This window comes from Oncorhynchus nerka, linkage group LG17, assembly GCF_034236695.1.
Source record: "Oncorhynchus nerka isolate Pitt River linkage group LG17, Oner_Uvic_2.0, whole genome shotgun sequence".
NCBI lineage: Eukaryota > Metazoa > Chordata > Actinopteri > Salmoniformes > Salmonidae > Oncorhynchus > Oncorhynchus nerka.
Genome location: NC_088412.1, coordinates 39,550,156 through 39,578,069, shown reverse-complemented (window position 1 = coordinate 39,578,069; position 27,914 = coordinate 39,550,156). Strand labels below are relative to the sequence as shown.

The window sequence follows — 27,914 nt, the reverse complement described above, 5'->3', positions numbered from 1 at the left end:
CAAGGCTGGTACCTGTGGCACCCCCATAGAGACTGCCAGAGGTCCGGACAACAGGCCATCCAATTTGACACACTGAACTCTATCAGAGAAGTAGTTGGTAAACCAGGTGAGGCAAAATTTTGAGAAACCAAGGCTGTCGAGTCTGCCAATAAGAATGTGGTGATTGACAGAGCTGAAAGCCTTGGCCAGGTTTTGGCTTAACTGTGTTGGGATAAAGAAAGACGCAGTCAGTCCATGTAATATATATCACCATTATATTCACACACTGTAAACGATACACTGAATAAGCTTAGTGTCGTATAATAAGCCCATATATGGGCCGGGCATCTGGATGACGCAAGACACTATAATAATAAATCCATCATACCAAATAATAATAATTGGCCAAATAAATCAATCAAAAATAATCGAATTAAATCATGCAATTAAATTCATGTTGTATGTTACTTTCTGCCAAGTCAGGACCATGAACAAGTACTGCCGCCCAATGTGCAAGTGCGGAACTGCATGATGGTGTGCCAACATGCTAGGCCTATTAGCCTATTATTAATGGGTACTGGTATCCATTCGCTACGACTGTTGTTGCAATTTATGAGAGAAACTACACACGTCATAGAAATGACGTGAGATTAATAATATCTGTCTGATTTTACCAATCAATAGGCTAGATCAAGAGAAACATACTTTTAGTTAAACACTAGTAAAGTCGTGTAATTACATTTTGTGTTGCCTGGGATGAAATAAGAAAGACGTGGAAATGGATCACAGAGGGACGTACAAATACTATTAAAAGGAAGTAACTTAATCGGTTTGTTATTATATACTATAATATTCTATTCTACAAGAACATTCAACAACAAGTGTATCTTCTTTTCTTTACACCATTAGATGATGGAAAGAGTATTTTCATGCGTATTTTCAGCCCAAAAGTTGGTGTGTTTGAAAAGAGAAGTAGGTGAGCGGATAGGATAGGCGACGGAGAGAATATTTTAAGGAGAGGTAGACAAGGAAAGGATGGAGGAGAGCGGGGGGCGGAACCCGGATGCTGATGCTGCTGTATCGGATGAGGAGAAGGAAGAGGGGAGAGAGAAAAAATAAAACGGTTTTGCGGCCAGAAGGGAGGCTATCCCGTAACGGATTGTGGATGCAAAGAACTTCGACAGACAAGCAGATATTTTTTTAATCGCTTCTGAAGCTACATCTTTCTGTACAAGGACACAGGTGAAGGATGAATATTGAAACCAGCGGCGGCAGGAGCGCGAACGGGGATGCTGTGATGTGTCCATAGACGGCGAGGGAGGGAGAGAGCAAGGGATAGAAGGGAGGAGAGTACTACGCCAGCTAAATATTGTCATTTTTTGTAGAACCACGATTTATTACAACCATCCAATCGAGCATTGTACATAATAGAGAAAACGATTATTTATCGAAAGAAAAAAATATTTTGGTCTGAACAGAAACGCAAGGTGAAATTGTTGACAGACGTTGACTGGAGAATACAGATAGAAAGAAGTGTAGACTAGTCCGAACGGGTGTGGATAGCAGGGTGGCTGTTTTGACTCTCTGTTCCCCTCTATTTCCTGATACCAGGCCTTGGGATAATCCGAAGAGTGCACCGGATATTGGGAAAACCACCCCTCTGAGGCTAAAACGGAATATTACTATTCATATAGCCTAAAGGGCGGAGCAGAGATAGTTTACATACCAAAATGGGATAACAAGAGGTGGAGGGAGACTAAAATATGTTACGATAATAAGATTCTTTACAAATGCCATTAGTATGTTATTATAAGGATCACTGATGACAGTAACGGGTGTAGGCTATGGGGTGCAGAATTGTGTGCAATCTAGCCGTTACATGGAGCCTATCTGATTCAATCATTTTTGATAGGCTATTGCAGCTCCTTACATCTATCTGCCTGTACTAATATTAACAATAGGACACATTTATTTCGTATACTGTTAATAATACTTGTAATTCATAATAACTGGCATCATTTTGGACTTCTCAAATATGCACCTGTCAATCTCCCTACGAATTTCTCTCTTCCACTTTCTAACATCCCATTATTTCATTCCTGTTTAGTTAATTCACGGTCGTTGATAATAAGCTGGAGTTTACCGAATTTATATCACGGTAACCGCATAGAAAAAGGCAAGTGCATGGGAGTAGCCCAGCCTAGACGATAGGCCACGAAATTGTCATCACGACTACAACCGCTCTCTCCATTCCTCCCTGTGATAATATCGCTAGGCGTCTGTAATGCTATTACCGTGGAGCCGTTCTACCCCGAGGACCGATAGCTATACATTCCTATTGAAAACAACAGTGATTTGATCTCCTTATCATCATATAATATCGCCTTCAACGCACGGACATCATGACAAGCAAGGAGCTGTCCGTAGGCCAGTCGGCCCAATACGTCGGGCCTTACCGGTTAGAGAAAACCCTTGGGAAGGGGCAGACAGGTAAGCATACTTGCACCGCTCCCTTTAAACGCACCATCACGCGAAAAAGCTGCTAATATTAGTGCATGGTAGATGAAAATAGTCATATCTATAGCTATTTATGTATATTAGGCCGAGAAATACAATTGGTCATCTAAAGAGTCCACTCTTTGTGCACCTGAACATTATGTCCTCAGTATTGATATTTGTGTGTATTCGTTTGTATGTCCCAGTTGTGGTAGCAACTGACATCAATGGGCCAATATGTCCAATATTATTGATATTGACAAATATCTGTGATCAGTAATGTGAAGCATGCTGTCACAGGTTTTACATGTGTATAATGTTGCATGTAATATTATTGTGAAGAGTAGTTGTATGTATGTGTCTACCTGTTTGTGTATGTGTGTATGGCCTTTATGAATGAATCCATGTGTTCTGAGGTGTGGATCTCATTGACAATGCAGTACAGTTGTGGACACAGTCAGGCATATCTTGTTATCTTTCATCTCCTGGTGTTCTGAAGTCTAACTAACTCCAACATAAAGGGTGGTTTCCCGGTCCAGATTAAGCCTAGTCCAGGGCTTCATTCTCTATTGAAAGGCCTTTTTAGTGCAAGATAAGGTTGAATTTGTGTCTGGGAAACCGGACCTTTATATTGGAGTTAAATGACCCTCCACCATAGTAAAGTAGGCTTCTAGACGGCGGAGACTGGACTAGCAGATTGAACTGATCTATTAAGTGCCGATGTACCAGTCCCAGATTAAGTCTATTCTCTATTCCTGGACTAAACAATAGTTTCTCCACTGAGCATGCTTTTTAATCTAGGAGTAGACTTAATCCTGGTCTGGGAGTCTGGCCCTCGGGAAACTTTTTTAGACCTGTGTAATGTGACCAGTTTACTTGAATTTAAATCGATAGAGAAGACTGGAATTCCTTGGTTTATTATAGAGGCTTTGATGAGTAAGTGGTAGACTTGTCGTATCAGATGTCAGTGCTGGAAACAGGCTGGTGTAGCCTTAGTGGATTGAACTGGTTGAACTGTAAACAGATTGATGTAGACTGCAGTCGCTGAATTAGGCCATTAGGTTCTGCATAGTCAAGTCAATATGGTATGTGTGAGGTCATGCTCCACATGTGTCTCCTGTATGGTCTGGTTCTGGTTCACTTGTTATGAATGAGAATTGAGCTGTGTTGAAAATAAAGGTAACTAAAGCAAACAAGACAAACTCAAAGCTTTTCTTTCTTTCTGCTCTATTTTGCTCTCTCTATCTCGGTCTTTGTCTCTCTATTTATCTCACTCTCCCCCCATCTCCTCCTCCACCCTCTCTCTCCCAGGTTTGGTGAAGCTGGGAGTCCACTGTATTACGGGACAGAAGGTGGCCATAAAGATTGTGAACCGAGAGAAGCTGTCCGAGTCTGTCCTTATGAAGGTATGAACCCAGAGAAGCTGCCTGCGTCCCAAATGGCACCCTATTCCCTACATCATATGTTACTTCTGACCAGAGCATGGGCACTGGTCAAAAGTAGTGCACTTTATAGGGAGTAAGGTGCCAATTGGGACTCAGACGCTCTCTGAGTCTGTCCTTCTGAAGGTCCAGTAGCCTACAGAGAGAGCCATGAGCCTGCTAATATGAATTTGTAGAAGCACATTATATAGACAGCCAGCGTGCTGTCGTTACTAATTAAGGTATTGATATACAATATATCATCAGCTTTTTCTTCCTCTTTGGTTCTTCTTTGTATTCTACTTCTGGGTTATTTGAGGTGTGTATAGGCTATGTGTATACAAACTATGTATATACAAACTCTCTGTCACATTCATTCACAGACACACTCTCGCTCGCTCTCTCTCTCTCTCTCTATCTCTTGCTCTCTCTCTTCCCCTCTTGCTCCTGCTATCTTTATCTCCTCTCTCTCTCTCTCTACCTCCTCTCTGTTCATACCTCCTCCTCTCTCTCTCTCTCTCGATCTCTTTCTCTATCTCTAGGTGGAGAGGGAGATAGCTATTCTAAAACTAATAGAGCACCCTCATGTGCTGAAGCTGCATGATGTTTATGAGAATAACAAATACCTGTAAGTATATTATCCTCTTTTCTCACTCTTTCTCCCTCTCTTTCTGCCTGTCTCTTATACTGTACTAAAACTCAATAATATACTGTGTGTGCATGTACAGTTGATGTCGGAAGTTTACATACACTTAGGTTGGAGTCATTAAAACTCATTTTTCAACCACACAAATTTCTTGTTAACAAACTATAGTTTTGGCAAGTCGGTCATGTGCAAGTGTAACAGTTTAGCTTCCGTCCCTCTCCTCGCCCCAACCTGGGCTCGAACCAGGGACCCTCTGCACACATCGTTACCCATCGCGCCACAGCAGAGCAAGGGGAAGAACTACTTCTAGGTCTCAGAGCGAGTGACATCACCGACTGAAACACTATTAGCGCGCACCACCGCTAACTAGCTAGCCATTTCACATCGGCCACACATGACATAAGTAATTTTACCAACAATTGTTTACAGACAGATTATTTCACTTATAATTCACTGTATCACAATTCCAGTGGTCAGAAGTTTACATACACTAAGTTGACTGTTGAAAAATAGAACTGTTTGGCCATAATGACCATCGTTATGTTTGGAGGAAAAATGGGGACGCTTGCAAGCCAAAGAACACCATCCCAACCGTGAAGCACAGGGGGTGGCAGCATCGTGTTGTGGGGATGCTTTGCTACAGGAGGGACTGGTACACTTCACAAACTAGATGGCATCATGTGAAAGGAAAATTATGTGGATATATTGAAGCAACATCTCAAGCTATCAGTCAGGAAGTTAATGCTTGGTCGCAAATAGGTCTTCCAAATGGACAATGACCCCAAGCATACTTCCAAAGTTGTGGAAAAATGGCTTAAGGACAACAAAGTCAAGGTATTGGAGTGGCCATCGCAAAGCCCTGACCTCAATCCTATAGAAAATCTGTGGGGAGAACTGAAAAGGCATGTGCGAGCAAGGAGGCTTACAAACCTGACTCAGTTACACCAGCTCGGGCAGGAGGAATGAGCCAAAATTCACTCAACTTATTGTGGGAAGCTTGTGGAAGGCTACCCGAAACGTTTGACCCTTCTTAGGGCTTGGGGGCAGTATTTCGACGTCTGGATGAGAAGCGTGCCCGAAGTAAACTGCCTGTTACTCAGTCCTAGAAGCTAGGATATGCATATAATTGGTATATTTAGATAGAAAACACGCCAAAGTTTCCTAAAATTAAAAACAATTATATCTGAGTATAACATAACTGATATGGCAGGTGAAAACCGGAGGAAAATCTATCCAGGAATTTGGATTTTTTTGATGTGGGTATTTTCAATTGAATGCGTTTAGAGTATTTAATGGGTTTAGGACCCAGATTGCAGTTCCTATGGCTTCCCCTAGATATCAACAGTCTTTAGACATTGTTTCAGGCTTGTTTTCTGAAAATGAAGAAGAATGAGACCTTTCTGTCATTGGACTGTAGAATCAAGCAGTGCTGGTTTGCGCTCGTGACCGAGTACGCGCCCTTCGTTTTTTTCCTTTCGATTGAATACGCTATTGTCCGGTTGAAATATTATCGATTATTTAGACAATTGACAACCTGAGGATGAATTATTAACATTGTTTGACATGTTTCAACGAACTTTCCCGGTACTATTATCTTCAAAGGTAAGTGATTCATTTTATTGCTATTTCTGACTTTCGTGACTCCTCTACTTGGTTGGAAAATGTTTGCTTTTGTAAGCGGGGCGCTGTCCTCAGATAATTGCATGGTATGCTTTCGCCGTAAAGCCTTTTTGAAATCTGACAAAGTGCCTGGATTAACAAGTTAATCTTTAAGCCGATGTATAACACTTATATTTTTATGAATGTTTATTAAGACCTTCTGTATTTTGAATTTGGCGCTCTGCAATTTCACAGGATGTTGTCGAAGTGGGTCGCTAGTGGAACGCCTGCGCCAGAAAGGTTAAACGAATTAAAGGCAATGCTACCAAATACTAATTGAGTATGTAAACTTCTGACCCACTGGGAATGTGATGAAAGAAATACATGCTGAAATAAATAATTCTCTCTGCTATTATTCTAACATTTCACATTCTTTAAATAAAGTGGTGATCCTAACGGACAGGGAATTTTTACTAGGATTAATTAAATGTCAGGTATTGTGAAAAACTGAATTTAAATTTATTTGGCTAAGGTGTATGTAAACTTTCGACTTCAACTGTATGTGTGTGTGCGCGCGCATCAATGTGTGAGTGATAATTGTTGCTGTACTGAAAGTGTGAGCATATGAACAGGCCTATACAGGACTATGTTCAAGCATGTACACATCAGATTGCATGAGTGTATGTATTTTTATTTATTTTACCTTTATTTAACTAGGCAAGTCAGTTAAGAACAAATTCTTATTTTCAATGACGGCCTAGGAACAGTGGGTTAACTGAACTTGCAACCATTCAGTTACTAGTCCAACGCTCTAACCACTAGGCTACCCTGCCGCCCCAATGAGCATGAGTATGAGTATGAGCATGTATAGTGGGTATATAGTTTGTTATTATTATATGCTTGAACATACAGCATTTGATCCCTCCCTCCCTCCCTCCCTCCCTCCCTCCCTCCCTCCCTCCCTCCCTGTCATTCTCTCTCCCACTTCCTTCAATCACCCCACCTTTTTTCTATCCCTCTCTCCCTCCCTCCCTATCCCCCTCTCCCAGGTATCTGGTGTTGGAGCATGTTTCAGGAGGAGAGTTATTTGACTACCTGGTGAAGAAGGGCAGACTGACACCTAAAGAGGCCAGGAAGTTCTTCAGACAGATCATCTCAGCGCTGGACTTCTGCCACAGCCACTCTATATGGTCAGCCACTACAGCAATATACTGTATACAGCAATATATACACAGCCACTCGATAGTCAGACACTACAGCAATGCAGTATATACAGCAATATACTGTATATAGCGATTAACACTGAGTATTTCAAACATTAGGAACACCTTCCTAATATTGAGTTGCACCTCCCTCAGAACAGCCTCAATTCGTAGGGGCATGGACTCTGCAAGGTGTCGAAAGCGTTCGACAGGGATGCTGGCCCATGTTGACTCCAATGCTTCCCACAGTTGCGTCGAGTTGGCTGGATGCCCTTTGGGTAACCATTCATGATTCACAGGGGGAACTGTTAAGCGTGAAAACCCCAGAAAGGCTTTCCAGGTCTTGAAACACTCAAACCAGGGCGCTTGGCACCTACTACCATACCCCATTCAAAAGCGCTTAAGTCTTGCCCATTCACCCTCAGAATGGCACACCTACACAATCCATGTCTCAGTTGTCTCAATACTTAAAAATCCTTCTCTAGAAGGGAACAACTACTTCTAGGTTTCAGAGCGAGTGACGTCACCGACTGAAACACTATTAGTGCACACCACCGCTAACTAGCTAGCCATTTCACATCGGCCACACATGACACAAGTCATTTTTCCAACAATTGTTTATACAGACAGATTATTTCACTTACAATCCACTGTATCACAATTCCAGTGGGTCAGAAATGTACAGACACTAAGTTGACTGTGTCTTTAAATAGCTTGGAAAAGTCCCGAAAAATAAGCTTCTGATAGGCTAATTGACATCATTTGAGTCAATCGGGGGGGGGGTACCTGTGGATGTATTTCAATGCCTACCTTCAAACTCAGTGCTTATTTGCTTGACATCATGGGAAAATCAAAAGAAATCAACCAAGACGTCAACAAAAAAAATAGTAGACCTCCACAAGTCTGGTTCATCCTTGGGAGCAATTTCCAAACGCCTGAAGGTACCACGTTCATCTGTACAAACAATAGTACGCAAGTATATACACCCTGGGACCAAGCAGCCGTCATACTGCTCAGGAAGGAAACGCGTTCGGTCTCCTAGAGATGAACGTACTTTGGTGGGAAAAGTGCAAATCAATCCCAAAACAACCGCAAAGGACCTTGTGATGATATCTGTATCAGTATCTGAAAAAAAGTATCTGTATCCACAGTAAAACGAGTCCTATATCGACATTTGGCTAAGGTGTATGTAAATTTCCGACTTCAACTGTATACACAGCCTCAATTTTAAATAAATCCATTTAAAACTAGAGAGATTGAGAGGTAGGAAAATAGGTGAAAGAAGAGAACAGACCTGTTTCTCTAACCTGTGTGTGTGTGTGTGTGTGTGTGTGTGTGTGTGTGTGTGTGTGTGTGTGTGTGTGTGTGTGTGTGTGTGTGTGTGTGTGTGTGTGTGTAGTCATAGAGACCTGAAGCCTGAGAACCTGCTCCTGGATGAGAAGAACAACATCCGCATCGCTGACTTTGGCATGGCCTCCCTACAGGTGGGGGACAGCCTGCTAGAGACCAGCTGTGGGTGAGTACTGTGTGTTCCTGAGTCCTTAGTGATGTACCGTATGTTTATGAATGTTAAGAATGTTATTTTCTTTCTTCTGAATGATTTCAGATCTCCTCACTATGCATGTCCAGAAGTTATCAGGGTAAGTTTCCTTTCTCTGTGTATGTCTGTGGTTATTGTCAAGGTGCATGCACCTACAATATGTGTGTGTATATACTGTATGATTGAACAGTGAATATATTTTATTCTAAGTGAGTGTAGTGCCGTCTTGTATTGCAGGGGGAGAAGTATGATGGTCGCAGGGCAGATGTATGGAGCTGTGGCGTTATTCTCTTTGCACTGCTGGTGGTAAGAACCTCTTCCTCTCTCCATCTTTCTTCCCCTCTGTCTCTCGCTCTGTAACTCCCCTCTCTCCTCTCCTGTGTGTATAGGGAGCTCTACCCTTTGACCATGACAACCTGCGCCAGCTCCTTGAGAAGGTGAAGAGTGGGGTGTTCCACATGCCCCACTTCATCCCCCCAGACTGCCAGGCCCTGCTCAAAGGAATGATTGAGGTCAACCCTGACAAGAGACTCACGGTACGGGGGAGGAGAGGGGGATAGAGGGGGGGATGGTGGAAGGGAGAGAGGAGAGGGAAGGGGATTATGGAGAGAGGGAGGATGATGATGGGGCGAAGGAGAGCCAGACCCTGCTCAAAGGCATGATCGAGGTCAACCCTGAGACTCACGGTATGGGAAAGGGGGAAAAAGGGTGGGGGGGAAAGACTCATGGTACTGACTAGATAGCCCTAGGAGTACCCTGTGTTCTGTTTAGGTAACTAACTGACTGTGTCTGTGTTCTCTTACAGCTAGAAGCAATACAAAAACACTCATGGTATCTGTAAGTACACTCATCCCATTCGACTCTATTTTCTCTACTTTCTCACCCACATCTGGTATTCTCTGACACTAGTCAGTGAGCCTGGTGGTTAGAGCGTTGGTTAGAGCGTTCTGCCCTTGAACAAGGCGGTTAAGCCACTGTTCCTAGGCTGTCATTGTAATAAGAATTTGTTCTTAACTGACTTGCCTAGTTAAATAAAGGTTAAATTTAAAAAATGTATCAGTCTTCTCTCTGAATAGAAGAATAAAAGAAAGTCAGTTGAGTTGCTTGTGTATGTGACCTTGTTGACGGAACTCTTTACTTATCTGTACTCTCTCCCCTCCATTTGTCTTTCTATCTCGATCTCTGTGTCTGTTATCACACTATCTCTTTCCTCCTTTCCATATTTCCCCTTTTCAGTGGTGGTCGTAACGAGCCGTGTCCGGAGCAGCCTCCTCCCAGACGTGTGTGTGTGAAGAGGATTGTGTCGCTGACAGAGCTGGACCCCGATGTACTGGACAGCATGCACTCTCTAGGCTGCTTCAGAGACCGGGGAAAACTGACCCAGGACCTGCAGTGTGAGGAGTGAGTACTGTCTGGGGTGCTTTTAGAGATGGGGGAAAGCTGACCCGGGACCTGCGCTGAGTGTCCCTTGATGTGGCCCCTGTAGTGTCACCATTCACTGGTTGCTGTGGAAACGAACTCTTGATTTCTCTCTTAGTGTCTCTGGCACCTCTATTAGAAGTAGGAATAGGATAATTATTTTCTTTCTCTCTTTCTCTCTTTCTCTTGCTCCCTACAATTTTTTTCCTGCCTCTCTCTATCCTAGTATTTTTCTCTCTGTCTCTCTGGAGAAGTAAAGGTAATCTGACCTTTGGAAATAGGACTTTGTGGAGTATTTGGACAGGGTCCTTCCTCTTCCTATTTTTAATCTCTCTCTCTCTCTCTCTCTCTCTCTCTCTCTCTCTCTCTCTCTCTCTCTCTCTCTCTCTCTCTCTCTCTCTCTCTCTCCGACTGACTGACTGACCAATCTAATCTGCTTTTTTTGGCACGTCAAATGCTACATCACTCTGGCAAAGCATAAACATGACCAAAGATATTAACAATGGCTCTTTCTCCTTCTACTGTTGTCCCTCCAACTCTCACATTCACATTATGCTCTAGTTCTGAGTGTACTATTCAGGCTGTAACTATACTACTACAACTGTTTCGTTATTGTTAATAAAACAATTATATTCTGGTCAGATATTAACCCCAGATCTCTCGCTCTCTCTCTCTCGTTTTCCAAGAGACAACCAGGAGAAGATGATCTACTACCTCCTCTTGGACAGGAAAGAGCGTTACCCCAGCTGTGAGGACGAAGACCTGCCGCCCAGGAATGATATAGGTTAGAAAGAAAACCTTTAGACAACATTGGTAAACCTTTAGACCACATATATTTAGAAAGGAACAACATTCCTAACCTACACTTATTGGACACTGATTTCTCCACCGTGTCCACCGTGTGCTCTGAGCACTCCCAGAAATATTCTATTCATTTTCAATTCTAACATAACATTTAAAAAAATAATTTGGAACATTCTTTTTCTAGCCAACTTGGACTTACTGATAGGTATCTGTGAAGCTAGCGACAATAAGCAACATCTGACTTTTCAAAATAATTGTCCTGTGACAAAATTTTACAACAAATTCTTGTTGGTCTGCAGTTTTTTTGGAAACATGTCCAACATGTCAGCATCTCAAAACCTCCAGACAAAGCACCAGTGCTTTAATTAACATAAGTTGGAGGTGCTTTAACCTTTGTGTACCTCTGAGACCTGGATTCTAACCTTTCTAAGGTCTCCCAGCAGATCCCCCTAGGAAACGGGTGGACTCTCCCATGCTGACCCGTCATGGCCGGTGCCGGCCGGAGAGGAAGAGTCTGGAGGTGCTGAGTGTGACGGAGCAGGGCTCCCCCACACCCACGCGCAGGGCGCTAGACACCTCCGCACACAGCCAGAGGTTAGACATAGATACACTACCGGTCAAAAGTTTTAGAACACCTACTCATTCAATGGTTTTTCTTTATTTTGACTATGTTCTATACAAATATTGTAGAATAATAGTGAAGACATCAAAACTATTCTTCAAATAGCCACCCTTTGCCTTGATGACAGCTTTGCACATTCTTGGCATTCTCTCAACCAGCTTCATGAGGAATGCATTTCAATTAAAAGGTGTGCCTTTAATAAAAGTTCATTTGTGGAATTTCTTTCCTTAATACATTTGAGCCAATCAGTTGTGTTGTGATAAGGTAGGGGTGGTATACAGAAGATAGCCCTATTTGGTAAAATACCAAGTCCATATTATGGAAAGAACAGCTCAAAAAAGCAAAGAGAAACGACAGTCCATTACTTTAAGACATGAAGGTCAGTCAATACAGAAATTTTCAAGAACTTTTAACTTTTCTTCAAGTGAAGTCGCAAAAAACATCAAGCTCTATGATGAAACTGGCTCCCATGAGGACAGCCACAGGAATGTAAGACCCAGAGTTACCTCTGCTGCAGAGGATAAATTCATGAGTTACCTGCCTCAGAAATTGCAGCCCAAATAAATGCTTTACAGAGTTCAAGTAACAGACACATCTCAACATCAACTGTTCAGAGGAGACTGTGAATCAAGCCTTCATGGTCGAATTGCTGCAAAGAAATCACTACTAAAGGACACCATTAAGAAGAGACTTGATGGGCCAAGAAACAAGAGCAATGGACATTAGCAACGGATCTTTGTGAGACGAGGTGTGGGTGAACGGATGATCTCTGCATCTGTATTTCCCACCGTAAGCATGGAGGAGGTGTTATGGTGTGGGGGTGCTTTGCCGGTAACACTGTCTGTGATTTATTTTGAATTCAAAGCACACTTAACCAGCATGGCTACCTCAGGATTCTGCAGCGATACGCCATCCCATCTGGTTTGTGCTTAGTGGGAGTATCATTTGTTTTTCAACAGGACAATGACCCAACACAGTGACGGAAAAGCAGCCAACAAGTGCTCAGCATAGGTGGGAACTCCTTCAAAACTGTTGGAAAAGAATTGAAGCTGGTTGAGAGCAAGCCAAGAGTGTGCAAAGCTGTCAAAGGCAAAGGGTGGCTATTTGAAGAACCTCACATACACACACACTCAGGTCACACATAAAGACACACATATGCACCATATATACAGTGTTGTGAAAAAATATTTGCCACCTTCCTGATTTCTTATTTCTTTGCACATTTGCCACACTTAAATGTTTCAGATCATCAAACACATTTTAATATTACACAAAGATAACCCAAGTAAACACAAAATGCAGTTCAGTGATAGCTTTTTTCCCTTAATTAAATTATCCGAACCTTCATAGCCCTCTATGACAAAGTAATTGCCCCCGCTTATTAAATTTCACTAGCCACACCCAGGCCTGATTACTGCCAGACCTGTTGAATCATGAAATCACTTAAATAGAACCTGTCTGACAAAGTGAAGTAGGCCAAAAGATTTCAAAAAGCAAGACATCATGCTGCGATCCAAAGAAATTCAGGAACAGATGAGAAACAAAGTAATTGACATCTATCAGTCTGGAAAGGGTTACAAAGCCATTTCTAAAGCTTGCAGTGCAGGCCTCACTTGCCTCAGTTAAGGTCCGTGTTCATGACTCAACCATAAGAAAGAGACTGGCCAAAAATGGCATCCATGGCAGTTCCAAGGCGAAAACCACTGCTGACCAAAAAGAACAAAGGCTCATCTCACTTTTGGCAAAAAACATCTTGATGATCCCCAAGACTTTTGGGAAAATATTCTATGGACTGACGAGACGAAAGTTGAACTTTTTGGGAGGTGTGCGTCCCGTTACATCTGGCGTAAAAGTAACACAGCATTTCAGAAAAAGAACATCATACCAACAGTCAGATATGATGGTGGTAGTGTGAATGTCTGGGGCTGCTTTGCTGCTTCAGGACCTGGATGATTTTCTGTGATTGATGGAACCATGAATTCTGCTCTCTACCAAAAAATTGTGAAGGAGAATGTCCGGCCATCAGTTCGTGACCTCAAGCTGATGTGCACTTGGGTTCTGCAGCAGGACAATGATCCAAAACACACCAGCAAGTCCACCTCTGAATGGCTTAAAAAAAAAAAATGAAGGTTTCGGAGTGGCCTAGTCAAAGTCCGTTAAAATCCAATTGAGATGCTGTAGCGTGACCTTAAAGGCGGTTCATGCTCGAAAACCCTCCAATGTGGCTGAAATGAAAACAATTCTGCAAAGAAGAGTGGGCCAAAATTCCTCCACAGCGATGTGAAAGGCTCAATGCCAGTTATCGCAAACGCTTGATTGCAGTTGTTGCTGCTGAGGGTGGCACAACCAGTTATTAGGTTTAGGGGGCAATTACTTTTTCACATAGGGTTCGGATAGCTTTTTTCCCTTAATAAATAAAATCATCACTTAACCCAAGTAAACACAAAATGCAGTTATCTTTGTGTAATATTTAAATTGGTTTGATCTGAAACCTTTAAGTGTGACAAATGTGCAAAAAAATAAGAAATCAGGAAGGGGGCAAATACTTTTTCACAGCACTGTGTGTGTGTGTGTATGTATGTATGTGTGTGTATTATATATATATATATACATATATATATATATATATATATATAATACACACATACTTTGTGTTGTACTAGTGTAGCCTGTTAGTGGACCATACTTAAAGGTTTCAGTAAAGGTTGTTACTGTACCAATGTTGTCATGGAAAAAACATAATTTCACATGTGGAAAATCACATAATTTCACATGTGAAAGTTCCACATCATTTCACATGTGAAAGTTCCACATGTTTTGCACATGCAAAATTCTATTTCACATGTGAAACCATGTGGTTTTGGAACACTACACATGTGGTGATATTTCACAAAGTTTCACATGATGACCTGCAAATGAAAAGTTAATAGGATGTCACAAAATTGCTGCAGTGGTTTCCACACTTGATTACATTGTGTATGGTTATTTATACAGTAATTATTTTACAACAGGTCCTCAACTGGGATTTGTACTCACGATCCCGTGGGTCACAGTATTACAATCTTCCTGTTACACCACATTGTCTGTGTCAATGACTGATTTCACATGTATTCCTACATTTTGGATTTAATAGTAAATCTCAGTTTTGTATAATACAGTCAAGAAAAATGATTATATTTATATTCAGGAGTAACATTAATACAGAATAATATACCCCACCAACATTAGACAACTATACAGAAAACCCTCAAATTGCTGAAAAAAGTAAATTATATCAATGATGAAAGAATAGTGAGATAACTAAAATAGCAGTGCAGATGACACTCTATGTGCAAAAAATGTATTATAGGTAATGAATGTGTATGTGACTTCTTAGACTGCTACAGACTCTGTGGTGCAGCAGCAAGGTCAGCGTAATCCAGAGGTTGTGAGTTCAAAACCAATCTTGGGTCATATTGAAAAGTCAGTACTAAGTGAATATGTCAAATGTAAGCATATTGTCATTGATGAAAGATTTGTACACCTTTTTTTATTACACAATTTAGCTTCACAACGTACCACTTACCTTAAAACCCCCATACCATTTATTTACTTCCCTTTAAAAAAAAATGTGAAGCTGAAATTGAGCTGACATTTTTACATGGATAAAATTAGGCACATTAGATCAGTTCTTCACATGTATTCAATATAGAGTTCACATGCTAACACCACCCTTTCACATGTGAGAAGAGTAAAATGTTTTCACCTCACATGTGAATTGCAGATTCACAAATTTGCACTTTCATGTGTAAACAGTTTTCACTTGTGAAAATCAAACTCTCATATGTGGAATTGCATTTTCACATGTGAAAAACTTTCACGTGAAAATCGAATTTGCACTTTCACATGTGGAAAACATTGAAATGTTGTGACGTGTAGTTTCATTTTATCACATGTTGCCACATGTTATCACATTAACTTCACATAAGATCACGTGAAATTCATGTGTTTTTTCCATAAGGGAGACTATGCTATGTGTTACTGTACCAGTCTTGTCTGATACTAGGATTTTTGTCCTCCAGGTCTCGTTCAGTCAGTGGAGCTTCAACAGGGCTCTCATCAAGTCCTCTCAGCAGTCCCAGGGTAAGTCACGCTTGGCCAACTCTTTTACAAATGGACACACATTTACACTACCTGATTGTTATTGAGGTGGTTCTACTGAAGAATTTATAAAATACCTTACCTGTAATATCAGTATATTTTTGTACAGACTACCTTTTGTTCATGGTGAAATGTGCTACTGCACATCTACACTACTGTGATTTGATTGTGTTTCTCTGTACTGAAGTGTAATTGTAACTGTTCTTCTGAGACTGTCCATCACCCTCATACTGTCCCATTCTGAGCCATTACCCATAACATAGATACTCACACACACCAATAGTAAGGGCCTAGAGGAACACTAGAGACACACATACACATTCCAAATAGAGGCACACAAAGAGAAGAGGCACACACTGATAAGATCACATATTAGCCCTCAAATTGAAAGGGTCTCTGGACCTTTATTCAAAATGGACGCTAAATTACATTTACATAATAAGATTGAATATCAGAATATTCATTTGATAAATCCCTACAATTAGAAATGTAAGTACAATCAGAAGTCTATAGTATATTCATAAATCATAACTCATGACCATTGCTCTCTTCATCTTTCCTTCCCTCCTTCCTTCCTCTCCATCCCTCTGTCCTTTCTATTCCCACGCATCAGAGCCCAGTTTTCACTTTCAGCCAATCAGAAGTCACCTCCGCCTCCACCACCCACTCCAAAGACCCCAAACCAGGAAGTGCCACCACTCCCCGGCCGTCACAACGGACGACCGTGCCTGACCCCAAAACCCAGACTCTGCCCTCCAAAGGGCTCTCCGATCGCCCTCACCTCCAGTCCATGAAGTCACTACCTCTCCAAGCTCTCCCCTCTCCGTCCCCCTCACCCATCCTCTCCCCCATCCCTCGCTTCTTTTTTTTCCCCGCCCCCTCCGTCTTTAAGTCAGTCACTAAGAACATCTATCCTAACTCTGCCCCTGTGCCACAGGTCACCCCTCAGGGGTCTCCACTCCCCACCCCCTGGGCACCCCGTCCACCACCCCCAGCACCCCCCGCCCACCCCTCCCTCCTCCTCCTCATCCTCCTCCTCCTCGCGGGCGGAGGGAGGCGGTGGGGGTGTGGGCGGGGGAGGATCCCTCTCCCTAACCCCGCCCTCCAGCCCTGGAGGCAGCGGGGGGATGGCCGCCAGTAGCTCCGCCCACTGGAGGACACGCCTCAACTCCTTTAAGAACAACCTGCTGGGATCGCCACGCTTCCACCGACGCAAACTGCAGGGTAAGAGAGAGAGGAGGGGAGTGTGTGCAAGCTGTAGTATGAGAGTGGGACGGGTTATTGGCAAACTGCAGGGTGAGAGAGGTCAATTCTATTTCAATTCAGGAATTTGGCAATTCAATGTATTTCATTTCATTTGGAGTCAAAACAGATTTGGGCCAAACCTTGATGTTTGGATATCGAAAGTATATGATATAAACAATTATATGCATTGTGATTCATATTTTCAATGTGTACATCAGTAGTTAGTGTCTTCAGAAAGTATTCATATCCCTGGACTCATTCCACATTTTGTTGTTACAGCCTGAATTCAAAATTGATTAAATATATTTATTTGCGCACCCATCTACCAATAATAACACATATTGACAAAGTGAAAAAGTGTTTTAGACATTTTATTCAATTTAAAAGAATTATTCACACCCATGAGTGTTGTAATCACTGCCAAATGTGATTCTGAGTCCTTCTGGGTAAGTCTCTAAATAGATTTGCAGACCTGGATTGTACAACATTTGCCTATCATTATTTTCTAAATTCTTCGAGCTCTGTCCAATTAATTGTTCATCATTGCTGGACAACCATTTTCAAGTCTTGCCATAGATTTTCAAGCAGATTTAAGTCAAAACTGTAACTCAAGAACATTCACGGTCTTTTTGGTAAGCAACTCCAGTATAGATTTGACCTTGAGTTTTATGTTATTGTCCTTCTGAAAGGTGAATTCATCTCCCAGTGTCTGGTGGAAAGCAGACTGATCTAGGTTTTCACCTGTGCTTAGCGCCATTCCGTTTCTTTTTTTTTATGCTGAAAAACTCTCCAGTCCTTAAGTATGCCCATTACATGATGCAGCCACCACTATGCTTGAAAATATGGAGTGGTGCTCAGTAATGTGTTATATTGGATTTTCCCCAAACAATACTTTTTTGTAGTATTACTTTACTTCCTTGTTGCAAATGTTTTGGAATAATAAATAAAAAAATTCTGTACAGGCTTCAATTAGGTTAGTATTGTGTAGTAACTACAACGTTGTTCATCCATCCCCAGTTTTCTTCTATCACAGGCATTAAACTCGAACTGTTTTAAAGTCACCATTGGCCTCATGGTGAAATCCCCTAAGCGATTTCCTTCATATGCGGCAATTGAGTAAGGAAGGATGCCTGTATCTTTGTAGTCAATCGGTGTATTGATACACCATCCACAGTGTCCTTAATAACTTCACCATGCTCAAAGGGATATTCAATGTCTGCTTTTTTAACCCATCTACCAGTAGGTCCCATTTGCGAGGCTTTGGAAAACATCCCTGGTCTTTGGTTGAATCTGTGTTTGAAATTCACTGCTCGACTGAAGGACCTTACAATTATCTGTGTCGGGTACAGAGATGAGGTTGTCATTCAAAAGTCATGTTATAAACACTATTGTTGCACACAGTGAGTCCATGCAACTTATTATGTGAGTTAAGCACATTTTTACTCCTGAATTTATTTATATCAGGTTAAAAAGTGAGACCCAGATGCAGACATTGTCGAATTAACAATGGTTTAATAATCCAACAGGGGCAGGCAGTAGACAGGTCAAGGCTGGCAGGGGTCAGTAAACCAGAGGTGGGGCAACGGTACTGGACGGCAGACAGGCTCAGGGTAGGCAGAGGTGGGGCAAAGGTACAGGTCGGCAGGCAGAGTGGTCAGGCAGGCGGGCTCAGAGTCAGGACAGGCAAGGGTCAAAACCAGGGTGGCGAGAAAAAGAGAGACTGGGAAAAACAGGAGCTAAGAACAATCGCACTGGTTAACTTGACAAACAAGACGAACTGGCAACAGACAACCAGAACACAGTTATAAATACACAGTGGATAATGGGCAAGATGGGCGACACCTGGAGGGGGGTGGAAACAATCACAAAGACAAGTGAAACATCAGTGTGTGACTATTTAGGCTTTGCCAAAATGAAGGGGTTGATTACTTGAGTCAAGACATTTCAGCTTTTAATTTTGTATTAATTTGTAAAAATGTCTAAACATAATTTCACTTTCACACTACGGGGTGTCGTGTGTAGGCCAGTAAAAAAAAAGATATTTAATTAATTTTAAATTCAAGCTGTAATACAACAAAATGTGGAAAAAGTCAAGGGGTGTGAATACTTTCTGAAAGCACTGTATATAGGATAGGCCATGACAGTAAATACATATGAATTGTGTAAAACAGTTTGTAAACATTGTTACCAGTATGTGCATATTCTGTTCTCAAAGTAGCCACAGTCTCTGCTACCATTGCAGAAAGACCGTAGTGTACTATACGGTGCTCAAATTAATTAGACAGATTGGTAATTAAATCAATGAAACTGAACCTCATCAAGTGGTGTCATCAAATTTTTACTTCCCCCTCTCCACTCCACTCTACTTTCTCCCTCCCCACCCTCTCTCTTTCTCCTTATTTTTCTATCTTTCCTCTATATATAACTCCCCCATCTCTCCTTTCTCTCTCCATCTCTCTCCTTTTGCTCTCCTGTAGTTCCAACACCGGAGGACATGTCCAGTCTAACTCCAGAATCAAGCCCAGAGTAAGTAGATAATCCTAGACATACACAGTTGGTCTATCTATATCCATCAGAATGACTGTCCTGCCTGTCATGTAAAATGCTATCTGCTAGCCTGTAGCACATTTCTATGCTGCATGTTTAGGTAACACTTTAAATCAACTTCCTTGAATAAGCCATTATAAATGCTTATAAAAGCACCTCTATTTAACGTTTGAAATGTAGATTCTTTAAAAAAAAATACTATATGACTGTTGCTTCTGACTGGCAGGCTGGCCAAGAAGTCGTGGTTTGGGAACTTCATCAGCCTGGAAAAGGAGGAACAGATATTTGTTGTCATTAGAGACAAACCGCTTAGTTCCATCAAAGCTGATATAGTCCATGCCTTCTTGTCTGTGAGTATCTCTGTCTATTCTCACTCATTCTTCCTCTCTGTCTCTCTCTGACAACTCTCTCCTCTCCTCTGTACCTTCCCCTACTCGGTTTCAGTGAAAGGCCTTTACAGCCATGATACAAAGCTACACAACCACATTCATAAAACATGAACACATAAACATAGATGGAAAGCTTGTAAAGCTGGTTCCACCTCTGTTTCCAATGCTGTGTTGTTACATTACATCTGTCCAGATCCCGTCCCTGAGTCACAGCGTCGTCTCCCAGACCAGCTTCAGAGCAGAATATAAGTCCTCTGGTGGCCCCTCCGTCTTCCAGAAGCCTGTTAAGTTCCAGGTGGACATTGCCTTCTCTGAGGGAGAGAGGGAAAAGGAACGAGCCGAGAGGGAAGGAAAGAGGGAAAATGGCATCTACAGTGTGACTTTCACCCTCATATCAGGTAGTGGTTCCCAAACCTGTTTGTGTTACAGTAAGACTTTTTTAAGTGTTCTTGCAACCAACCAAGGGGCAAATCCTAACTTTCACTTAAGACGTATTGTCACTTCGTTATGCATTTGATTTCAAATGGAGTAGGATTTTCAAGTGAGAATGTGACTTAAGCGGAAGGTATGATTTGCTTGAAGTTACAGTTTAATTTGGTCTATGATACATTTATTGGCAAAAATGTGTAATCAGTGTTTGGTAACTAATGTTTGGCATGATTTGATCCTATAATATATCCCCAACATATACCACAAAACTGTCAAGACAGTTAACAGAACTCATTATACATGTAGGTAATTCATCTAAAATATTGATGCGGGGCAGTGTATACCTTGACTGAGTGTTTGTCTTTCTCCTTAGGTCCAAGTCGCAGGTTCAAGAGAGTGGTGGAAACGATTCAAGCCCAGCTACTTAGTACTCATGATCAGCCATCTGTGCAGGCACTGGCTGGTGGGTCCCCTCACGCACACACACACTGTTTATATCTCTGTCTTCATCAAACTCATGTTTTTTATATTTTTCTCCCCAGATGAGAAGAATGGGCAGCTGACCTCGCGTCCGCCCAGCACCCCGACCCGGCAAAACTCCCGACGTTCGGAAGGAGGCGGGGACCGGGGCGAGAGGTGTGAGCATGGTGACGCAGGGATAGGGGGCAGTGGGAGCGTGCTTCAGAGGAGGAGCTCGGGCAAAGACAAGACCAGACTCCTTTCCTCCAACGGAACACAGTCCCAGCCCTGAGGGAACATTCTGGAAACAGACAACAGGATAGGGCAGATAGAGAGAGATGACCCTAGAGAACAACACAGACAAACCCCCTATCACCACTACCACCGTCACATCTACCAAACCACCTGACCCAGCAATCATCATCACAAACCACTGCTTCAACCTGAAATGGGCCCAACAAGATAGTTGGCCACCAAGATGGAAGAAAGAAAATAGCGGATGAGAGTAAAACGCAGTGTCACTCAGATTAGCTTCAGAACAGAAGACAAGATCAGAAAAATGTCTATTTGTACGTTTGAAGTACAACACATCATGCAACTGCCAACAACAATATGTAGCCAGTAAAATAAGTGGGCAGACTTATATAGGGAATGACAGGCTCTGAATGGTTAAAGGCTAAATGGATTTTTTAGTTATCTGGTCTACAACCAATAAGATGAAAACCATTGTGAAAATTCCGAAATAATATCAACAATTATAAAAGTGTTTCCCAGTTGACGTGGATCCACTTTTAAGTTTTACCTAACATCGCTTTTTGGGACAGTGAGAGTGAAATATTACGGGTCAAGTCAATTCAGTGGATATCAAGGAAACAGACAGGTTGGGTCCTTTCACTGGATTCTCATTAACGATAAGTTACGAGAACAGAAACATGGTAGAATTTAAGATAATGATGAGGAACACTGCATCAAAATCAGAATGAAGCGTCCAAATGCATCTTTGCATCCAAGTAGCTCCAAAGATGTCAATACAGCTATTTGAACAAAATAAAGACAAATATCTGTTTTTCTTTATAACTAAGCACCACAATTGTATGATTCCTAAAATGCAATTGAAACAAACTTATGAAAACCATCTTGCCTTTAAATGAGGATTAAGCAACAGATATCTCTACAGATATCACCCAAGTCGAAGAAAAATAACAGACGAGGCATGGAAGAAAGTCTCAACGCCCCCACTACAACTGACATCTGGAATATGTAGAGATTTCAAACAGATAATGGAACCATATAACTAGAATCATTAGAGTAATACTATGAATGGAACCCTCAGCAGATCCTCTGAATGATGAGCTCTGTTCACTTCAGTCCAATGGAAGATGAAGAAGATGTAGTTCACAGGAAGTTACCTTCATTGGTTGTTTATTCCAGGAGGACTGAACCAAGCACTCCACATACATTATTGTTTTCTACAGAAAACAACCAACCCTCCCTCCTCCCTCCCTTACATTCACAATATGGCCGACATGGGGCACTGAATGATGCGGCTTTTGAAAAGGCCCTAAACTGACTTGTTCTGTTAAGAGCGCAGAGGGTGGTGAGGAGGTGGAAAAGCTCATTTCAAGAAACAAAAAGAGACTTTGACTTAAGGATGACAGAGAGAAAAACATTGAAACCGCTGCACACTCATTCCCAGGAGAGGAAAGGAACAGACCACACAAAAATTATGAAATCCATTTAGTTTTTGGTTTCCTTTCACCTTTTGTTTATGTGATTTGAGCACAAATGAGTTTGATGTTTGCCGCCAACATAATGGAGTTAACGCTAACCAAGTGAATGTCAAAAACAAACACTATTGTGACAATATTTATTTATTTCATTTTATGTCATAGATTTATGTAATATTTATTTATGTATTTATTTGTTGATTTATATATTGCAAAGAGGAAATGTAGTGGAAAGGGAAGATGCTGACAAAAATAGAGGGGAAAGTTCTGTTGGAATATTGGAACAGCATTTGAAACTGACAAAATGGCTGCTGTAGTTGAAACCAGATTGAACCCTCTTTTCCAGAGCGAGTCAGAAAACAACCTCTTGTCCATTCATTCCTCAATGTTTTAGAAACCAATGCTGCAAAATTTCTTCCAGCTCTTTTTGATGTCTTTATTGTTGATTTGTCTTTGCTTGGTATAATGAAGATTTCCCATTTAAAGCAACAAAACAAAACTAATTTTAAGAAATGAACCAAGGATAGATTTGATGCTTTGGGAATTTCTGGGATGGCAAAAAATATGAAAATCTTCCATGAAGTAAATAAAAAATTATCGCATAGACACTTGAAAAAGCAGAGAGCAGGAAAGGGTGGGGATAGTAATCTCTAATTCCTTCTCTGTCATATTCTGCTAGAATGTTGTTACTTAAGCGTACAAAGATATGGACACACCACATAAAAACACTGACTGAGGGCCCAACACCACGTGCAGAACACAAGCAGTATTCACATACACACGGACCCTCCTGTTCTTTCAGAGAAAAAAAAAACTATTATAAATTTGACCTTAAAATTGGAATGCACTGTCCTAAAAGACACAAAACAAATAAAGTGGTTTCCCCCTACCATCCCTTCGCCCTTGGCCACTGCCATGCCCCCCAACCCCTTCATTACGACCCCCCTCATACCCCTTCCCCTTGCACAGAGCGCCAGAAAACACAGGTTTCGTTCTAGTCGCTCCCCTAGTCCCTCCCTAGTCCCTCGTCGTCACCTGGTTGTTTCATGCCACTACCATTAAGCACCTATTATCAGTCTCACCCTGCCTCACCATTCCTTGGCTGTGACCACAGCACAGTGACTAAGAATCACCGCTGCAAGTTATACCACGTCCCCATCAGCCATCATCAAACTTCATATCAGTCGGAGTCAACACACTGCTACCGTAGGAAACAACTGCTTGTACAGCAAACAGGGCGATTCTGTAGCCAGGAGACTTAGAACCGTAGGTTATTGTAACTCTTTATTCATCATACTCTATCTATAACAGCTGTACTGTATACTTAATTGGTGTGAATCGGCCATTTACCATGAAATACGAAAAGAGTGGTAGGCAGTCTTCCTCGATTTCCTTGCCTAGGGCTCGTCTCGCTCCCCTTCCTCACAGCAAAGAACATGATTATTTATTGTTGACTTTAGTAGCTCACCTCTCATTGTAGCTCACACCCTTCACTCAAGGCCTTTTGGCAGGAATCATGTACCCATTTTCCTACTATCGTGACGAACCGTACTGTGCTGTCTTGGATATTTTCCTTTCACATAGTCCTTTCCAGCATGGTTCCAGGAACTATTGTGAATGTGTAACCAGGCTAGCCGAGCTAGTCGCCAATGAAATGCTGCATGACACTACTCGAAAGCAATGTGGCCCTGTAGGTGATGATGACAGTGAATGTTTTTTTACTGCATTAATATAGGTGGATCCAGCACCGTCCTGCACATAATAGTAGTAGTAAGAGTTTGCATCGCCAGGAATTTGTTTGAACGCCTTAAGATGATGCGTACGGAGGGAGGTACATGTCTGTTATATTTGCTCGACCTGTCAGTGTGTGTCCCCGGTGTCTGTGAGATTGTGTGTGCACGACCTCTCAGAGCCCTCATCCTCCCCCCCCCCGCCACATTCTAGGTCAGAGATCAGGGTCATTTGAATGGGAGATAGATGTGACACAAGACCCACGACCCCGCAGACTTTAATTTTCCATTACCCTGTGCTAAAAAACAGAGTTAGTGGGAGACCGTGTTACCTTTACCTTTTGTATAGGTGGGGTAGGCCTCCCTGCCCAGCTCTGTTGCTTCACGTTTAAAAGAGTTTGGCTTCTAATGGTTTCAATTGGCGTTGTTGAGGCCAGAGGGCCTGGACGTTGCTGTTACTGAGAGCTTTGACACCCTGCCTTGCCTCGCCTGAAAACAAAAACTAGGGGAAATGCTGGCTGGAGACACAACTAGAGCGAAACCCTTAGACATTCTGTGTAAATAACCGTTCAAAGTAAACAATGGGATGAGGGGAGATGTTTCAACCCCATTGTGGGTGAATCTTACAGCAACCACCCCAACTCCCTCCTTGCCCCCTTCCTACACCCTCATTATCTCTTCTTAAACCCCCCCACCCTCTCATCCAGATGAAAATACCTCAACCCAACCCCATCCTTATATAATCACACCCCTATCCATTGTATACAGTAAGTATGAAACCATATCTTGATTCTTTATTCACACTGTACTCACAATATGATTATTGTCATCATTATTGATCATTCCAAGATTGTAAAATTGTAATCCCCCCCCTTCATACACAGTAGAACAAAACAATTCGTAAATATTTAAAACAGGGGGGGAAAAACCTGATGAGGATGATTATATAAGAAATGTCTGTATTATATAAAAAAAAAAAATGAAAGTGCACTATTATGATTATTATTGCCTGTGATAAATAAAGAACAATAAACTACATCAGAAGTAAAGAAACGGTGCCTCAATTCCTACTCTTCTATTAATTAGGATTACTGACCATAAATTGTGATCAAACATCATCTGCGTTTTGTTATGGTTGAACAGAATAATTTTCTTTAGCAAAAATAGTATTTAAAAATAAATAAATAAATATATATATAATATTGCCAAATGTAGACTACACCGTGTAGCAACACGACAGCTCCTGGGTCTGTTTTTTGGATGTGTAAATTGATTGATAATTTACTGTATTGACTCGCAAAGGGTGTAAATACACTCGCAAAGGGTGTTTACCGCGTGCCATGTGACAAAAAAAAGAGGCAGGGTTGTGAGAGTTAAGTCATCCATGTATGTGGCTCTCTGGCGCCACAGCCCACCTACTCCAGTCTGTTTTCACTGGAAGTGACAGGAGTGGTTGAAGGAAAAAAAAGAGATTCGGTGTTTGAATAACTTCTTATTTGGTGTGCTTTTACGACAAGACATTTCAGGATTAAACAGGTATTTATATAAAAATGGTTGCTATCTGTGTTGTTTTTCATTTGTGCGTGGTTTCCAGTGTGCTTGGATACACACAATTAATTCCTGCACCAGCAGCTGTGCTTTTGTTGGCTTTTGTGTGTAGCGAGCGATGGATGTACGATATTGAATGAACCCACCATTCGTTCTAGGGACGCAGAACCACGGTTGGGGAGCACCGGATTACTTTTTGTAACGGATTACCGTTACAAAAAGAAAACGGTAACTGTAATCCATTACCAGCAAAAACATTGTAATCAGATTACAGATACTTTTGAAAAACTAGATTACTTTTTAATTTCAAAAAGGATGTTTGCGAAACACTTCTGTTTTTTTCAATGCCATCCAATTCAGCATTGAAAAAAGGCGCAAATGTAAGTTTGTTCCACCTGGGCGAGTCTGACCACAAATCAGAGACCACTATGAAACACACCAAACGTGTTTGATGGATCGTGGGAAAAGAGCAGGAATAGGCGTTTGTAGGCTACAGTCCATGTAAATCACAGTGCTGCTCTCATTTAGCTATTTGCGCCTTACAGATTGTAGTTATTGTGGGATGGCTGTTCACACATCTAAATGTGAATCCAATAATGGTTGAATTCAAGAAATATATAATATATATGTATATCCACAAATATTGACCACTAAGACCGCCATACTCCCATTGACTATAATGGGGAATCTTGCTTTCTAAAAACATTATCTGCCTTGAACTTGAAGATGTAGACCAGGGCTCTCCTACCTTGTTCCTGGCAAGCTTCCCTCCTGTAGGTTTTCGCTCCAACCCCTGTTGTATTTAACCTGATTCAACCTATCAACCAGCTAATTATTAGAATCAGGTGCGCTAGATTAGTGTTGGAGTGAAAACCTCGAGGACAGTAGATCTCCAGGAACAGGATTGGAGAGCCCTGAGGTAGTACATCAGTAGACTATTTTATGCAACTGTACGGTCCTGTTACAGTTAGAACTGTAGTTCTAACTGTAATTTCCTGTTTAATAGATGATTGTATGTGACTCTGGTCCTGTTTCCATAGCGACGGCAGAAGCCATCTGTGACTCTAGACTACTAGTAGAGTGAAATATGTGAATGTGACTAAGTAGAGCAGGCTATTGTATGTAACTCTGGTCCTGCTTCCATAGAGATGGATCTTCATCTTTGATTTGATTTGATTTGGCCCACCAGGCAGTGGCGTTCCAGTTCACCATCATTTTTGTGTGTGTTATTTCTTACATTAGTTGTATCTATATCCACTAACGTGTCGTGTTTTTGGCTATGCCGGATTAAGTGCAATGACATGCTATTCTATAAAATAATTTCTCCGTAATTAATATTACCTGATTAAGCTAATCATGTAAATGTAATTAACTAGAAAGTCAGGGCACCACGAAAGAATTTTTATAGAGCTGTTATCTTCTGAATAAACTCTTAAAGACCTGGTAATCTTTTACGTCAATAGCAGTCAATATTTAATCGTCACCTTATTTAGTCTCATCTGAATGTTGTACATTTTTGGTTATCTTCAAGAACCCTGGCTAACAAGTTGAATCAGCAATACAAAATTTGGTTTAATTATTTATTTACTAAATACCTAAATAATCACACAGAATTACATCTCCACAGAATGGATCATAGATTGATTACAAATGATGTCATAAAGGAAAACGGACGGAACAGGTATGACAGCTGGTTACACAAAGAAAGGGTGTTGGGTTTGAGTGAAAGAGCGGGAAGACTGAGGAGCAAAAAGGTTTTGTGTCTCTATCAGCCCGTAGGCAGCTATGCTACCATAAATACAGTATATTATGCATTCTAAATACCTGTCCATTTGAAAATGCAATAAATATTTACTCTGAGCTGCGGATTGGTAGATTGGTCGTAGATAGAAGGCGGGGTGGTCCAGCATGGATCTCAGGTCCTCTGAAGAATGTCTAGTGGTGAGCTGGAGCGTGGTAAAATTAATACTCT

At 41.6% G+C, this 27,914-nt stretch overlaps 1 protein-coding gene across 1 annotated transcript; it reads left to right on the top strand.

Annotated features, from left to right (window-relative positions):
- The first annotated feature begins 1,073 nt into the window (after positions 1–1,073).
- Positions 1,074–26,014, top strand: LOC115145206 (serine/threonine-protein kinase BRSK2-like). Its single transcript, XM_029686578.2, is given in 20 exon segments — positions 1,074–2,469; positions 3,787–3,881; positions 4,439–4,524; positions 7,191–7,331; positions 8,743–8,859; positions 8,950–8,983; positions 9,121–9,189; positions 9,273–9,419; positions 9,689–9,720; positions 10,120–10,284; positions 10,989–11,086; positions 11,538–11,700; positions 15,790–15,850; positions 16,482–16,837; positions 16,839–17,092; positions 19,591–19,639; positions 19,887–20,010; positions 20,243–20,447; positions 20,852–20,941; positions 21,021–26,014. Coding segments are annotated over 20 exon segments (2,583 nt in total). The 5' UTR covers positions 1,074–2,381; the 3' UTR covers positions 21,230–26,014.
- Positions 26,015–27,914: the final 1,900 nt, after the last annotated feature.